At 30.1% G+C, this 18,592-nt stretch overlaps 1 protein-coding gene across 1 annotated transcript; it reads left to right on the top strand.

The window, feature by feature from the left end:
- Positions 1–10,768: 10,768 nt before the first annotated feature.
- On the top strand, positions 10,769–17,173 carry LOC118048508 (kinesin-like protein NACK2). Its single transcript, XM_035058222.2, has 14 exons — positions 10,769–11,423; positions 11,523–11,612; positions 11,693–11,793; positions 11,997–12,110; positions 12,198–12,279; positions 12,456–12,523; positions 12,808–12,867; positions 12,945–13,069; positions 13,412–13,610; positions 14,080–14,217; positions 14,683–14,772; positions 14,843–15,766; positions 16,319–16,623; positions 16,729–17,173. The coding sequence occupies exons 1-14, from the start codon at positions 11,189–11,191 to the stop codon at positions 17,054–17,056; spliced, it is 2,859 nt and encodes a 952-aa protein (XP_034914113.1). The 5' UTR covers positions 10,769–11,188; the 3' UTR covers positions 17,057–17,173.
- The last annotated feature ends 1,419 nt before the right edge of the window (positions 17,174–18,592 follow it).

The following is an 18,592-nucleotide window of genomic DNA, read 5'->3' as shown; positions in this document are numbered from 1 at the left end:
TCCTTCGTAAGTTATTGAACTGTTTTAATCAATAATGTGCCTGCGGGGAAGATCACAGACATGCAAATCAATAATGTGCTTGCGGGGAAGAACTGAATACGTGCATGTGCCGAAAATAAATTGATGTTACATTTTCACCTTTTCTTTTTCTCCGATTTTTTAGGCAGGGTTTGGTTATTGTTTTATAATAGAAAAGAAAAAAAACAAGAAAGATAAGATTGAAAAAAAAAAAAAAACAGGAAAAAATTATATTTAATAGTGATGTTTAATATAAAATTATTGTTTTTATATCATGTTTGGTTATGGTAGATAAAATATAATAAAATATTGTTTTTGTTTAATATATCATGTTTGGTTATGGTTAATATAAATATTGTTTTGTGAAGTGTTTTTTTTTTTTTTTTTGCATCTTGTATCTTGGAAATACAATAAAAATAAAATTATTTTTATGTTTTTGTCTTTATCTATTTATCCAAACACATTTATGTCTTCATTATTTTTATCTTTTTTTTTTATCCTAGAATAGCAACTAAATACTACCTTAAACTCTAGCAAATATTTAGTGATGATATTGCACCCTTCTTTTTATTTTTTAAGTTGAAATAAAATCCCTTATTGAAGTAACATCATCTTGTTTATTTCCTTTTAATGTGACATTTTCCTATGGTATCATGTGTTTGGCAACTAGATTAGTAGTGGTAAGCAATAGGCAATGTCGAGTTACTGGAAATACCGTCTTCTTTTGTAAATGAAATGGGGGATACCGTTAAAATCATATTTTTAAAAAATTTAAATTTTTTTATTTAATTTTTTAAATATTTTCAGATTGCTTTAATATACTAATATCAAAAATATTATTTTAATAAATTTCTAAATAAAAATATTTTAGATCATAATCTTTACCGTCAGAAATACTCCAAAAACAATTACAAGCAAAGGTCACAAGGACTTGCGGATGGCTATAGACTGCTAGATTATTCAATTGAAAGTCCGGTTGGAAAACAAAGAGTGACCGAATATTTCTCTGTTCCATGATCAAACCCTCTGCATTCTTCTCTTTGCATCTAGCTGGAGCCAACATTGGAATTTCTTCCTCGCCTATCTTGTCTTATACTGAAAAAGTGGAAACGTACGCTTTTCAATTATAGCGAACAAATGAGCGGTCTCGCCTTGCAGCCAAACTCTTTAGGAAATTTATGATATTTTATAGAGTTGTGGCATTGATTTTTTTATTTATTTTAAATTTAAGCTTTTTTCAGAATAACTATAATTATATATGAAGACATAGAAAGTGAGATTCCAACTCTTAATTTTATAACTATATTAATTAGTTATTAAAGTATTTTTATAAGGAGTTCACTAACTGTTATATTTGCATTAACCAGCTATTGATCTGTGTCATTAATTATACCAAATATTATCACAAAAACTTCTTTACGAAATAGTTATTTGTATTAACTAGCTATAGCGGGAGCTTCATTACTTGGTTATTAGAACAAATTTCAATTTTAACTAAGTATTTTATCTATTTATTAATTAGATTTAAATTTTAGCTCTCAAGATTCCCGGCAATTTCTGGAAACGCGGTCCAAATAATGTTTCTTTAAAATTTAATTTTTTTTATTTGATTTTTCTTTTTAAATATTTTCAAATGATGAAGTTGAACAAAAACATGTCATTCCGGTTTCATTTCACATGTTCCGTTCTAAACTTAAAAAACCATTAAATTAAAGTGAACCCAGTTCAATTTAATTAATTAAATCATCCAAGTATAAAAAGCTCTTTTTCATTACTATTTTCAATAACAATGATATTAATATGATATTGAAAATTATTATTATTATTTTCATTAACAATGATATTAATTTTTTAAAATTAGATTTATCAAATATATATAGTTTTATATTCATGTTTTTTTTTTCTTATTTATACTTTGTAGGAATTTGAGCAAAATAATAAATGCTTTAGATCCCATTAGTCTTTGATAACATTGACCTAACTTTATATTTTAATTATTTGTGTTAAAATATTTTACTTTTATAATATTTTGATATTTTGTTTAAGTTGAATTACTTTAAGTTAAAAATCTATTTAATCTTAATTATTTAAAAATATTTTAAATTTTAAAATTATATTTGGTTGACATTATGTTTGTATTATATATATATTATATATATATATATATATATATATATAATCTCAAAACGACACATCAAAATACTCTCCATTCTAATTATAAAAAAAAAATATCTAGTGAAATGAAAGTGACAATAGAAATGGACAATGTTGGATGGGATAAAAGATGATTCTAATTTTCAAGTCGATTGGTGCCCTCAAAGTATGTGCATTGAAATTTAATGATTCACGGCTGCAAGGCCAGCTCATGCATGAAAGGAAGAACAACTGATTAAAACAAAAGGCGGTTTTAGATTAGTATTTGATGGTTTTAAGGTCAAGATGGCGGAGCATTTTTTCCCGCGTGCTTTTCACGCAAAGATGTACGTATTCGAAGAGAATGGATGGGCCATTAAGAAATAGTTAGGTCGTTGACCTCTTAATTACCCTCCTAATCAGGTTGTTTATTAAAAGAAACATAGTTTTTAACGTGTCTTTTTTTTAATTAAAAATATATTACAATAATAATTTTTATTTTTAAAAATTATTTTTAATATTAATTTATTAAAATAATTTAAAAACATCAAAAACATATTAATTTAAAGTAAAAAAAAATTTAATTTTGTTTTAAAAATACTTTTAAAATAAAAAACAATTACGATTTCATAGTATTTCTTTGAAAAATAATTTCTATGATTTTTCTAGTAACAGTAAATAATCAAAACAATATAATAATATTAAAAAAATAAAATGATGCAAAAGGGCATAGGCAAGCTGTGCGTAAGTGATGATGGGCTTAGCGGTTAGATGGTTGTTGATAAGATGACTTTTCTTACACTCCAAGTGTCCTCCATCTCCGCTGATTGATTTTACCTTTTAGCTGGGACTTGGATTGGTGAGCTTCCTTTAGATGGCTGAACTTACTACTATTGTTGGGTTGTAGTTATCCTGTAATGACACGATTTAAATGGGAGTTAGTTCTTGTTTAGTTGCTTAAGAGTTACCTTGTACTCTCATCTCATCAAACTTTTTGTTTGAATTTCGACGCCAAATTGGATCTATTAACAAAAGCTAAAGGAGCTAGCATGTCGGTGTAATTGTTCATGTGAATATTAAATTAAATCAATATATTTTAAAAAAATAAAAAGATGAATGACAAAAAAAATAATAAATCAGGCATGTGTATCTAGCCTAATAGGAGACCAGGTGCTGAGCCTGGTCTTTTGCTTTTTTCCTTGTTTTTTTAACCTCATGAGCGATTGTCTTTGTTAGTTGAATAATAATATCAAAATAATTTTTAAAAATTTGAATATTATTTTATAAGCTTACAAAAATTTTAATCTGGTGGATTTGTAAACTAGTGATATAGAATAGTTCAATTTATTGTTATTAGTTATTGCTTGATCTATGTATCATTTCTAGAAAGCATGATATAATAATAAAGTGCTTGAGATTTACATAATAGGTTTTGAGTTCGAGTCAGGGCATGAATCTCTTGCAAGAGTTTAGGACAGCCAGGATTTTACTCGCTCATCTGAGCCTATAAAGTGTTTTTTTTGGAGGATAGAGTTTTCTCGAATTCAAAAAAAAAAAAAATATTGATCTACGCATCGCACGTCCGTGTAATGAAAAATATGATAATTTACAAGTAGCTAAGTGGAAATCTGTAGGAAGGTGGCGTGGAAAATTCAAGTGAAACGAACCATGTATTGTCTCTACCATTTGTTCTTGTCAAGGTAGTATAATATATGCTTACAATTACAGGACTGATGAGGATATGCATGGACCCCCGGCTCAGTTTGGGTACAAATGGGCTACGGATAGCAGCATTGGAGATAAATAAGTTTAAATCTAAGGTAGGCGGCCTGGCCTTCTCGGACAATTCATGTGGAAACATCAGAGAGTGGGCAAGCTAAACACCAACCACTGGACTTGCGGTATAATTAAATTAAAATTAAAATTAAGAACTAAGTATACAGCTAATTAGCTAAAAGGTACAAGAAAATAGTGTTTTTCCATGCCCATTAGTATTGTAGATTACATTACTATTCGCATTTTTTTTTACTTTCTTTTTCTCTGGTTATATTATATGCCATGAGTTGATTTAATAAGATTCATAAGGTATTTTCTAGATATTTTTAGTAAACAAATAAGTTTGAAATGGGTTTTTAGTAAATAAAAACTTAATTTTTCCGGCCACACTATTGTTTGGATTCTGAGATTAACAGACAATGACGTCGTTTTTTTTTGGGACAAAAAATAAGATGCACGATGTGTCGTCCACCTTATTCACTTAAAAAAAAGAGGCCCGCATGGGCCTAGACTTGCAGGCTTGCGTGTAAGGCCTGGCTCACCAGGACCATAATGCATGACCTTATTTTTTTTTCTATTTTTTATTTTTATAATTTTTTTTAAAAAAATTACTACTTTTTTATATGTATTTTTCAAAATAATTTTTGCATTTGTGTTTTGATTAATACCCCTTTTATGTGATTTTTTGGGTTTATTTAGACTTTTTGAAATAACAATTATTTTTTAATTATATAGAGTGCATTTATTTTTTTTATGGGGTTAATGTGGTTCATTTATAAATTTTTTTTATATTTTTATAGAGATCAAATTTTTTTTTTAAATAAAAACATTTATTGTTTTTTACAAAATTTTTAATATATGCAGCCTTGTATAAATTTGTTTTTTTAATTTATTCAATAAATTTTTTGTGTGTGTCGATTTCTGTTATAGATTGATTTACATAAATAAATTCATTAAACACAACCATATAAATGACCTGTATTGCGATATTAAATATCCTAACCTATATCCATTTCTTATTTTTTTTAAGTTTTTCTTATTCTTATTTAATTTTTCAAGTTGTTTTCTAAATAGTTATTGGTTTATTTGATTAAATACCTGCATGAGTTTTTTTTTTTTCATTTGTACTTTAATTTTTTTTAGAAAACAACCTGCATACCCAAGGCTTTTCTTACAAGAAAAATTTACGAACCACGGGTCAAACAGCCAGTAAAAGCTAAAAGACATAGGAATTCACTATACATATACTTACAATTTGTTATGAATTTACACAGTAAAATTATCACTTTGCCCTTTGTAATTAACAAACGCTAAGTTGTGTGGCCAAAACACTATAACTTTTTTATTGTTTATCATCTAAAAAATCATTGGATTAGAATGGTTAAAATTTTTTAAAAATTTAATTTGATCCTCAATTTTTTTTTCTTTGCACAAGTAAGCCATTTTTAGCCCAAATTAGCATTCAATTGCATATTGTTTTTCAAAGGAAGGGTTGAATTGAAAGACAACAAACTAAAGTGCAAAGGGTAGCGTCTAAGACTTTTTTTTTGAAAACTTCATTTTAATCCCCTATTTTTAACCTTTTAGTGATAAATCTCTTTAGTTTCCCAAAACTCAAATTTAGTACCAAACTTTATTCTCCTTATTTTTCAACCTTTTTTTTGTGAGAGAAGAGAGAGAGAGGCTCATTGAATTCCATATTACAGAGAGAAATTCATCATTAATGACGATTCTAGCCATAAAAATAGTCAATTTTAGTGTTAATAGGTTCCATTTTATGAGAGGGGTTTGACCTAAATTCCCCCCTTTCTCCTAGCTCAAGGAGATAGATCTGTCCACGAGAATAATTTTGGTTTTTGAGTTAATTTTGGTTTTTTTGTGGTCATGAATAGATTTATTAAGGTGTTTAAGGTGTTTTTTGGGTGTTTTGAATAAACAATAGGTTTTAAATTGAAAAAAACCCTGATTTTCCAGCGACCCTTGGTCGCCGAAATCTACATAAAGTAGATGGCGTGTCATTTGCTGTCTTTTTTTTTTTTTAAGAAAAGGGAAAAATATAAAACATGCCTAGATGTGCTTGGGCTATTTTTTTTAATGCTCGGGCCCACGCGACTGGGCTCTTTTTTTTTTTTTCTATTTTATATTTGAATTTAAAAAAAATTGATAAAAACAAAGCATTGAACTCAATTTAATTCATTATCCAGAAAGCAGGTTTAATAAGTTAATCCATGACATCCAGGTTGTTATTTGTTTTTTATTTAATGCTTTTTCTATCCCTTAATTTTTTAAAAAATAATACAATTTCACACTTTATTATAAACGATCTACATTTTTTTTTTATTTAACTCGAATCTAAAAGAATGCAATTTCACCTTTTGTTGCATTGATTTACCTTGCTATCTCAGCCCCACGTGCCTATCATGTTTTTTACTTTTAAAAAATATGTTGTTTCAAACAAAAAAATATAATGCGCCTTAATGTTGTATAAATAAATGAAAAATAATCTATGAGATAAAAGATTTATTGAATTTTATGACGTGTACAACTTTTATCGCGAGTTTGCTTGGTTAATTCATGTTCACGTAGGTTTTTTTAATCAAATGTTGTTTTTCACTAGTTTCGTCCTTCAACATTGAGTTAGTTAAGGATTGAGTTTTTCAATTTGTTTTTTTAAGATTTTTCCCACAAGTTTCACATGTTAGACTAAATTAACCCAAGTAAATCAAATGTTTTTTCATCTCAGTATTTGATTGAAATATCAATCAATTCATGGTTAATTTTTTTTTTTTTAGAAAACACATTAACAATACCTAAACTTCTTTTTTACATTCAAAATCATTTTTACTAGGACCTACAGCATAGCACAAGCCAATAAGCTAGTTGAAACTATATAACTTGCTTCAAGGGTAAAATTCTCTTTTTCCACGTAACCCATTTATCATTTATCATTACAAGATTGAATGGGTGTAGAACTTTTATTTGCCCATTGTAATGTTTTAAATATCAAGTTAAATTTGCTCAACTTTTTTGTTAGGTGCATTTTTGGTTTTTATTTTTTAATCTTTCATAGCATAGTGTAATTACAAAGATACCTTTAGAAGAAAAAAAATCTATAGCTTAGGTCAATGATATTTTTGGTCATTTTCTATTTTTCTGTTAATATCATGTGGGGTTAGAGACACTTAGGTCTTTTGATAAATTAAATAAAAAAAAATTGTTGGTGTATGTAATGCACACGCTAACATGTGGTAGGCGCCCATGTCCTTTGAGTGGCGTGTGCAGCGCCTTCCAATGAACAAAAAAAAGCAATTGCCATTTTTTCCAACGATGCACATAAAAGCGCATCCACCAGGGAGACTTTTAAGGCATCTCTCGGTGGTTAGGCGGTGGTTGAATTTTTTTCCTCCCTTTTGTTTTCTCTCTTTTCCATCAGAAAACTTGGTAGCCCAACCAAAATTAAAAGTTGTCCTCCAATTTCTTTTTATTTTAATTGCGACCCTCATTCTTTTTATTGCTTTCAATTTGTTTTGATTCCTTGATTTTTTTTTTCAATTTCATCCTTTAGCATTTTGTTCTATTTGATATTTATATCAAATTTAGTTTTTATTTTTTTTATTGTTATTTTATTTATTTCATATTTTATTCTTTGATTTAATTTATTGGATATTAAATTCCAATACAATCCAAAAAGTTAATGAATCTTATTTTTAATTTGACCTCAGATATACCTATTAAATATGTTCTTCAACAAAATTTTCCAACACATATAGATGGGTCTAGATAGTCGGTATTGATTTGCATTATTTAGGACCTATCCCTCATCAACAATATGACAATTCTTGATTGAAAATTCAGGCTACAATAATCTAGTGAACCTTTTTTCCCCAGATCTCATATAGCATATTACTAGATAATTCTTCACGCTATATTATGATGGGACTAAATTTTTCTTATATATAAAAAAATAATTTCTAGATTAGGGAAATTTTTAATGATATCATTAAACCGAACTCAACATATCAAACTTGAAACCTTTTAATTATACTTTTTATTTAATTCAAGTTTCAAATTAAACTGTATAGAAGTTAGTATGACCCAATTAATTTGGTGGGTTATAAAAAAATCAGATGACTGGTAAAAACATGTTTTGACTTTAAAAATATTTTCAAAATGACATCTTTTCTTAAAAAATATATTGAGACAGAGACACATTATATCAATTCAGGTCAACCTAGATTAATCCGCAAAACCTGCGACTTGGGTTTCAAACTCCATTGAGTTTAATAATTTTTTCTTAAATTATTTTTATTTAATTATATGATACAAAATAAATGCTTGCAAAACTGAACATCAACTCAATATTGAGATGTTTTTCTAATACCACGATAACCCTATAAAAACTAAATCATGAAGATTAATTCTCACTAATTTTTTTTTCTAGAATCACTTTTTATTTAATAACACGCTAAAAAAAACAAATTCTAAAAAAACCAAGCACCAACCCAGCATCAATATAGTTTTTTAAAATCACAATAACCTTATAGAAAAGAAACCAAAAAATTATGAATCTCAATTCATAATAATTACGTTTCTTTATGAACCATTTTTTTATTTAACAATATGACATACCCTTTTTCATTTAACAGTATGACATAAAAAAGTAGATTATCGTAAAACTAGCAACAAACCAATGTCGAGATGTTTTTTCGATACCATGATATTCTTGTATAAAAAATAAAAATAAATAACAAAGTTTAATTCCTAATAAATCAAATGTTAAAATATAAAAAAAAATGTTATTGTTCTAATGAACAGTAACATGGATTTCTTTGCCTCAATTATTTCTTCTTAATCTTCCTTCCTCAACTGTTTGTAGCCGTGTTAATTAGAGTGTGTTTGGCTAAGTGGTAACTGCCGTATTTTTTTCAAACTCAATAAAACTAGCATTTGGTTATAAATAAGCAGCTGTGGTTTGGCTTATGGGACGCATGAAAAATAAGGTTTAACCACAGGTTTTGATGAAGCAACTTTTTCATGCTTTTTGCTGTGTTTTTTGTTCCGTACTGGTAATTAAAAAAAAGCTATATGGATGCCACAATCGAGTTTCCTCCACCCTCTTACGAATATTGAATGCTTGGTGTCATCATCATCAACATACAGATAAAAGAAAATGGTCGCCATGTTGAAAATCAATATTACTCAGCCATAATCATAAAAATCACAGGAAATAAAACCCGAATCAGTGTGAGGTATGATTAATAGAAGAGAAGAGATAAAGAGAGGCATATAATATCTTGGTGGAGAGGAGGGGAGGGGTGTTAACACAAGGGCAAAATACTTGGCTTTTCTCTCTACTGTTCTGGCTGAACCGGTCCGGTTCAAAACTAAATGCATTGAATCGGGTCTAATTCAATTAAAAAAATTTATTTTTTTTTAATTGTGTTTTATGCGAAAAAATTAGAAGGAGATCGTTTAATGACATAACATTTGCAGAATTTGATCGAACAATAAAAAATATTTGATATTAATATTATTTATTTCATAATATAATAACAATAGTTAAATCTATAATATTTAAATTAAAAATCATCAATATATATATATATATATATATATATTTAATTATTTTATAATCTCAGTTTGAAAAACATTTTTTTAACCAAACACATTAAACTATTTTTTATTCAACCTTAAATTTCAACCACAGTTTTAACCAAACATATATTTTTTTAAACTAACCTCAACTAAAAATATTTTTTATAAAACAACTTTTTTTCAAACCATAACCACAACAGCTACCACAATACTAAACACACTCTTAATCTGTATATAGGTGGTGGGTGTGGTTAATATTGAATAGTAATTTGCATTATTTATAAGCTAGACAGTCTGTCCGTCCAGTGCATTATTTGGTTGGGCCAGGCATTGCATCTCATTTGACCATGACATAGACAGTTTACATTATAGTCCTTTAACTTTTATAATTCTTTAATTAAATCTTTGAACATATATTTTTTTTTTTTTATTCTTTAATATTTTTACCAATTTTGAATTGGTTTTCTTAATTTATTTTAGTTTGTTTTCTATAAAACTATCATAGTTTCAAATAAGCATCTTAATATTTGATTTATAATTGATTTTGCAAGTGTGTATTTTTTATTATCGTATAATTAAGTAAAATAATTTTTTTAAAGAATAGAGTTATCAAATTCAATGGAGTCCATAACTTGAGTTATAAATTTGACGTATTAAGCCATGAAACTTGAATAAATTAATATGTTATTGTTTTAATATTAAAAAATATATTATTTTGATTTTTTAAAAACAAAATAAAGCTTTCTTCTTGTCTTCGAAGTTGTCTATTAACCATACAATTTAATTCTAAACACATTATAAATAAGAAGTCGGAGATTTAAAAAATATCCATTCTAAGAGAGTTTAATAATAATAATAATAATAATAATAATAATAACTTTTTTTTTCACCTAAATATTTCTTTTGCTTTGAAATAATTTTTTTATTACTTACTTATAACCTAATATTTATTTTTAAAAGTGTTTGGGAGTCTGATAATGATTACTTTTCAAAATATTTTTTTTATTCAGATGTATATCAAAATAATATATATATATATATATATTTATTTATTTTTAAAAAATTATTTTTGACATCAGCATATTAAAATAATTTAAAATTATAATAAATATTAATTTAAAATAAAAAAAATAAAAAATTTAAGTATTTTTTAAAAACAAACAAAATCATTATCATGATCACGTGAAAACAAAAAAGAAAAGGGAACGGGGGACATTCATTCCACAGACAAAAAAAAAAAAAAACAATAAGGGTGAGGTCCGCTCCCTCTGTGAATTCAAAATATTATACTTATTTGATCGTCTTCAGGTTCTGCGCGCACTAACCGGAAATAAATAAAACAAAAATCACTAAAACAAAAATAGCCGTTATGTCCTCTCTCTTGCTTGTACCATTAACACTAACAAATCCCAAGAACCCTTGCCATCTCTCTCTCTCTTGTAAATTCGGTTACAAATCTTTCAACTTCTCCTCTGTAATTCTCAATTCATGTGATTTTTGTTGGTTTCTTTCTCTATTTTCGAAAAAAAGAAAAGAAATAATAAAGCATATAAGCTACACTTCTTGATTTCTCTAATTCTCAGATACCAAAGCCTGTGCATTTCTTGATTCTCTCACTTGTTGCGACCAAAACGGTGCAGTTTTCTCTGGATGTTACTAAAGAAAGATGGTAGGAACACCAGTAACACCAGCATCAAAGATGATACAGAGAACGCCGTCGACAACTCCAGGCGGTGGAACTAGGGTTCGCGAAGAGAAGATTCTAGTAACAGTTAGGGTTCGGCCGTTAAGCAGGAGAGAACAAGCATTGTATGATTTAATTGCTTGGGATTGTCCGGATGATCACACTATTCTTTTCAAGAATCCTAATCAGGAGCGACCTGCTACTTCTTATAAATTTGGTAATTATAATTATTTAGTTTTTTTGTGATTTTGGATGATGAAATTGGTAATTAATTTAGTTTGCATTAATTGGTGGATTAATTATTATGTTCTGATAGATAAGGTTTTTGATCCGAGTTGTTCGACGCTCAAGGTTTATGAGGAGGGAGCTAAGAATGTTGCTTTGTCTGCTCTTACCGGAATCAACGGTAATTATTATTATTATTATTATTATTCTGTTTTTAGAGATATTTGGGCAAGTTTTAGTAAGGAAATTTGATTTTTGTAGCGACAATTTTTGCTTATGGGCAAACTAGTAGTGGGAAGACATATACAATGAAAGGAATCACGGAGAAAGCTGTTACGGACATCTTTGAGCACATAAAAAATGTAAGTTGTGCTTTATAAGTGAAATAGTTAGTGAATTTCCACGCTTGAAGTGAAAGGCCTTGTAATTGCTTAATTTTTGTTATGCAATATATATATATATATATATATATTGTTACGAATTGTTGGGATTAAGAGATTTTTAGGTGGAGTGGAATGGAATGTATTTTTCATTTTGTATGCTGATGACATTTTTCAACCTACAGACTCCGGAGAGGGTATTTGTTCTAAAGGTGTCTGCGTTGGAGATCTACAATGAGAATGTTATAGATCTTTTGAATCGTGAATCTGGTCACCTTAGGCTTTTGGATGATCCTGAGGTATGCAGCAGGTTTTTGGAAAATGTTGATGAATATTTCCAATGGATTTAGCATGGCTAATAATTTTTTCATTCTTCTGGTAAACAGAGAGGGATCATTGTGGAAAAGCTAGTTGAAGAAGTTGTCAAGGACATTCATCATTTGAGACACTTGATTGGCATTTGTGAAGGTAATTTTACTATTCATGTCTGTTATATCTCTTTGGTTCAGATGTTTCAATCCCTGTACTATCCACCATCATGGCTTTACCATATTTCTGGAAAAAGTTGCAGTTAAATCATGATATGAGAACATGAAACCCATGATGCATTATTACATAATCCTAACAAACATTGGCCACTGCAGCTCAAAGGCAAGTAGGAGAAACTTCTCTGAATGATAAGAGCTCTAGATCACATCAGATAATTCGGTTGGTGAGTTTAAATCACATTGTGAATTTTACTTAATAGTGCTTAGATTTAGTTATAGTTGTTCTTTGTTACTTAATGAGACTCGCAGTCTCAAGTGTTCATCTCATAATCAACTAGGTTTTTTTTTTTTTTTTTTACAAATTACCTGTTATTTCAAGTATACAAATAGCTCATGGGAATCAGGTTCCTTGTATCTGTAATCATTTGTTACTTTCTTGGTTAAAGTTTAAATGTTCACTCATGACACTAACATCTTCTATTGCATGCATGACTGTTTCGAATAACAGACCGTAGAAAGCAGTCTCAGGGAAAAATCAGGGTGTGTGAAGTCCTTCCTAGCAAGTTTGGTATGTTTATGGACTTTCTCCTCTATCAAGATTCATTGTAGCATGATTAATTCACTGAAGTGCTGGAAGCTCTACAGAATCTTGTGGACCTTGCTGGTAGTGAGCGTGCCTCACAAACAAACGCTGATGGTGCAAGATTCAAGGAAGGTAGTCATATTAACCGCAGCTTGTTGACACTCACAACAGTGATCAGAAAACTAAGGTCAGTTAGTGCTAAGGACCCAAACTTAATGCATCATGGACTTCGGATTCTATACTATGTATCTGGTCATATTTAATAAACAAACTTACCATAAATATCCAAATCTCTCTACCGCTTTTGTATTTTCTATGACTACAAATTTCAAGATCATTCATTAGAACCTTAAAATAACTAAAAATGAACTAAAAATGAAGCAATTTGATTGAGATTGTTGAGTTAAGTTGAGTGTTAATATTTTTCCATTTGTTCTGAGCATTGGCAATTAGAGAATTTAAATATATTTTGAATTGATGAAAACTTAGGCATCCTGGACTCTTTCTCTTGTCTAATTTATTTTTGCAGTGGTGGAAAGAGGAGTGGTCATATACCATACAGGGACTCAAAGCTCACACGGATATTGCAGCATTCACTTGGGGGTAATGCTAGAACAGCAATTATATGCACCATGAGTCCGGCTTTAAGTCATGTGGAACAAACAAGGAATACACTTTCATTTGCAACTAGTGCAAAGGAAGTTACCAACAATGCCCAAATAAATATGGTATGTTGTTTTAATTATAGTTTCCTCCTACAGAGAATTAGCAAACTATCCTTCAGTTATCACAAGATTTTTCTGTCTCCATAGTGGATTAACTTGCTGGGTGCTTAGCATTGGTATCACCATGAATCTACAGCATCTTAAATTTGAGCTGCTTATCAACAGAGTCTTAACGTTTATTTTGTAGGCAGAGAGCAATTATTCTGATTGTCATCAGACAACTATTCATCAGTTGCTGTCTCATTAAATGAGTCTGTATAGCATGCTGATTTCAAATACCCTTTGGAAACCATTCTTTATTGAATGTGGTTTCAAATAATGTAGCTTACTTTCATCATATATGTGCATGTGTCTTTTCAATATTGTTTTTTTTATTTTCATACTACTAAGTATAAGATTTACATACTGTGTTATCTATGATTGTCTTATCTATATGTTTTGTGCAAATCTCAAAGGTGCTCTAATGGTTCAGGTTGTTTCAGACAAGAAATTAGTTAAGCATTTGCAGAAGAAAGTGGAAAGACTTGAAGCAGTGCTGCGGAGTCCAGAGCCTTCTTCAGCTTCTTATTTGCAGTCTTTACTAATAGAAAAGAATTCACAAATTGAGCAGGTACATGAGTGTCTGGAAAAATGCAAAAGTAAATGATTTCCATCTCAATGATTAGTTGGGAATAGTGGATTTCTGATTGGAAGTAGATTACTAGTCCAGCTAGTAGAATGGAACCATTGACATTAACAATTATTTGATTTTGCATGTTCTGTTACTGTCTGATGAAAAATCTCTAAGCTATAGTGAAATCCTTCTCTAAATTTAAATTTCTTGAGCATAGAGTAGGAAATTTATACATCTATTATATGCAAAATATAATGCTAATTTAAAGTGCTTTCCCTCTCATCCACTAAATGGTTCATTTGTTTCACCTTTGATTCATAGCTGCATATAATAGTTTTTTCTTAAATTGTTTTAGCTGGAATGAAAACTTAACAAAATGCCAAAGGTGTTCATATTGTAGAATGACTCATGCTACTTTCCCATCTTTATAGGGTTCATTTGTAAATAACTTCTTCTATGCAGATGGAGAGAGAAATGAAAGAGCTGAAGCGGCAGAGAGACCATGCGCAATCCCAACTTGAACAAGAAAGAATTGCACGCAAGGAGCAAAAGGTTGTTCTAGTGACTACCTTGGCATCTATTTTTCAGCTTCCATTTTGTTTCTAACTTTTGACATTTCCAGGGTACAAATCAATGTGGACCCTCTGGACAAGTAGCCAGGTGCCTTTCATTTCCTGTTGAGAGTGGACAGGTTATTGGTGGTAAGCCTACAGAAGCACAACAGAGGAATGTGGTTGGAAGGCAGGCAATGGTTCGACAGTCAGTCACTTCTACAGATCCTTCCATGCTTGTTCAAGAAATTCGTAAGCTTGAGCAGCGACAGAGGCAACTGGGTGTGGAAGCGAATCGAGCACTTGAAATACTTCATAAGGAGGTTACTTCCCACAGACTGGGTAATCAAGCAACTGCTGAAACCATAGCAAATATGTTGTCTGATATCAAGGAAATGCAAGTAGTTTCCACTTTTGCAGGAGAAATTGTTAATGGAGAGAAGGCCAACGCTGCCAGCTTGAAAGAAGAGATCACTCGGTTGAACTCCCATGAATGTACCATAGTGTCTCTAGAAAGGAAGCTTGATAATGTTCAGAAATCCATTGACATGTTGGTTTCCTCTTTTTCAAGTACTGAGGAGACTCCAAACTCCAAGGTCCAATTAAAGAAGAAGATCTTTCCTTTTGCATTGAACAATAGTTCAAGCATGCAAAACATAATAAGGTCCCCATGCTCACCTCTGACCTCTTCTGGTGGGGTAGTGGAAAATGAGATTGAGAACAGAGTCCCTGAGAACAGTAATGCATTGTTTTGTAGCAATTCATTAGCCAGGCCATCTGAAGCTACTCCACTGAAGAGTGGTAAAAATGGAAACAGTACTCCTTCAAGGGAGGTAACTCCAGCATCTGGTTCTAATTCGGTAAATGTGAAGAAAATGCAGAGGATGTTCAAGAATGCTGCAGAAGAGAACATACGGAGTATTAGAGCTTATGTTACTGAGTTAAAAGAAAGGGTGGCAAAGTTGCAATATCAAAAGCAACTTCTAGTTTGCCAGGTATAAACTATTTGCGTGCCTTGAAGTTCCTTATTCTTAATTCACATCTCACATCTCTTGAAATAATTGGTTCTTTGATTTCATTTTCATGGGTTAGGGCCAATGAATATACTAGTTTTGGGCCAATAAGACAAACAAGTTTTAAAGGCATTGATTTTTTCTTACTTGCAACTATGACACTGCTAGTTATTGGAAACAACCTTTATCCTTCTGTCCTCTGGTCTAACAATTGCTTGATCTTTAATTCTCTTTAATCTTTGCATTCTATTGTTAGGTTTCTGCCATCCAACCATATGCATGATAATATATGTCAATCCTGAAAGAAGAAATGATAATCGTACTATGACCATCACTACTAAAATTGAACAGTTTATTTGATTTCTAATTTCGCCAAGAATACCAAAGGATATTTAGCTTTCTGGTGTGTTCTCCCTGCAAAGCAGTGCAATAGAGAGAACTAGAAAAAAGAAAAGAAAAGTTTGCAGTCCATTGATGATTGGTATGGTTATTATGTTGAAATAGAGGTACATGAAGCATTTTTATCATTGACAGGTGTTGGAGCTCGAGGCAAATGAGGAAGCAACCACTGAGACAGAAAATATGGACCAGTCTCCCATGCCATGGCACTTGGTTTTTGATGATCAAAGAAAACAAATTATTATGTTATGGCACTTGTGCCATGTTTCAATCATACATCGTACACAATTTTATTTGTTATTCAGAGGGGAACCTGGTGATCAGATATATCTGGAAGTTGAGCTTAGACGGTTGACATGGTTGGAGCAGCATTTGGCTGAACTTGGCAATGCAAGCCCAGCACTGCTAGGTGATGAACCTGCAAGCTCAGTGTCATCAAGGTATCTCAGGTGTCTTTAACCAAATATGCACGTGCTGCATTTCTCAATCTATTTTCAGTAAATGATATGACCACTGACCATTTGTAACTTGGTGTTTTTATGCAGTATCAAAGCTCTGAGACAAGAAAGAGAATATCTTGCTAAGAGGGTGAATTCAAAGCTTACAGTAGATGAAAGAGAAATGCTATATGTAAAATGGGAAATCCCACAAGGAGGGAAACAAAGGAGGCTTCAACTGGTGAACAAATTGTGGACAGACCCTCTTAACATGCAACACATTAAAGAGAGCGCAGAAATCGTCGCAAAGCTTGTTGGGTTTTGTGAATCCGGTGAACATGTCAGCAAGGAGATGTTTGAGCTAAATTTTGCAAACCCTTGTGATAAGAAGACATGGATGGGGTGGAATTTGATATCTAGCCTTTTAAATCTGTAGCGAAAGAAGAAACAGGATATCATCAATACATGACCATTTTGTAAGTAAATTCTCGGAACTCAGATCTCTTGTAATTTTCTTTCGCAGCAGAAATGAAGATCTGTAGTTTAAAGTTTTTCTCATGGTGGTAGTATTTATTCATCCATTCATTCCTCATCTTTGAAATTGAACTTGATAAATCATTGATAAGGAATGTGGAGCTGGGGAAAAGTTGTTAGCCATGCAAATGCTGTATATAAGCAGGGTATTTGGACTGTATTTCTTGGTTGTGAGATTATACTTGGAATTAGGGTTGTATGAATTTTATCAGATTCAGATAACAGGCATGGAAGTCGAAATTGGAAAGAAATGCAAGTTCGAACATTTTCCCCAGCAAAACCGTTGTGGCACTGGGCACTTGATAGCAAAACAGTTAGTTGGAATGCTTGTCAATACTAACTAAAAATTAAAAAGCTGAAATATAGATGCAAATTAATATATTTGGTTATATTTTATGGAGAGCTCTTAATTTTATTTATTTATATGATGATAATCTCTTTATATATATGTGAAAATATTCTGATAATTTTAAATTGAATGTATTAAAATTATAAAAATAATACATTGTTCATGCATTGTCGTATCAAACTTTTTGTTAATTTCACTTAGCAGGTCAACCTAGAGAGCCGCTGATCCAGCTCCTTTCTTGGCTAATTTTTCTAATAAAATCATATATAAGTGGACTTGTTATGACTTAAACTGTTTTGACACTTAATAATAAAATCATGTATAAGTTGACACTTAATCAGGCTTACATGTTTAGCCTTCATCATTTTCTTTTACTCACAAGAAAGGATGATATGTCATTCACTATTTAAAAATAAATAAATAAGATGGTGCATTATTTGATTTCTTAGGTTCTAACAACTTCTTAGGTGGTTGAAAAATTAGGTTATAGTTTTTTAAAACTTGAGAATTCATTTTTAACCTATTTTAACTTAAAATATTTAATAAACAATCTTAAAACCTCAATAAAATAATTTGTCAATTTAAAACATCCTTACACAATTCAAAACATAAAATTAAACAAAAAAATTCTTATCAATACAGATTAATTTTTCACACAATATTATAACTCAAAAATACATTAATAACACTTCTATCGTTAGGAGAAACACATTAACATCAAATCTGACTTTTTTTATTTATGAAGTTTTCTAAACTAATCACTTTTTTTTTTCCTTTAGTATTTTTTTTTAATGACTTTCTCTCCTCTCTTAAATATAAAAATTAAAATATAAACAAAATAAAGTATTGAATCAATACGTATATTTGTCAAGCTAAAGGACCATAAAAGTAACTGAAAAAATCCAAAGGAAAAGGTCTTTAAAAAGATGCTGAATTAACAATGTAAAAAAAAAAAAGCTTGCATTTTTTCTCACCATTAATTTTGTCCCCTCATTTTTAATCTTTTGAAAATAATAAAACCAAGTTTTTTTTGGAAAAACTAAAATAACCTAATATATGGATGATTTTTTAAGACTGTAATAACTTTAA

Source organism: Populus alba, chromosome 6 (assembly GCF_005239225.2).
Source record: "Populus alba chromosome 6, ASM523922v2, whole genome shotgun sequence".
In the NCBI taxonomy this organism is placed as follows: Eukaryota; Viridiplantae; Streptophyta; class Magnoliopsida; order Malpighiales; family Salicaceae; genus Populus; species Populus alba.
This window is presented reverse-complemented; position numbering and strand designations above follow the sequence as displayed.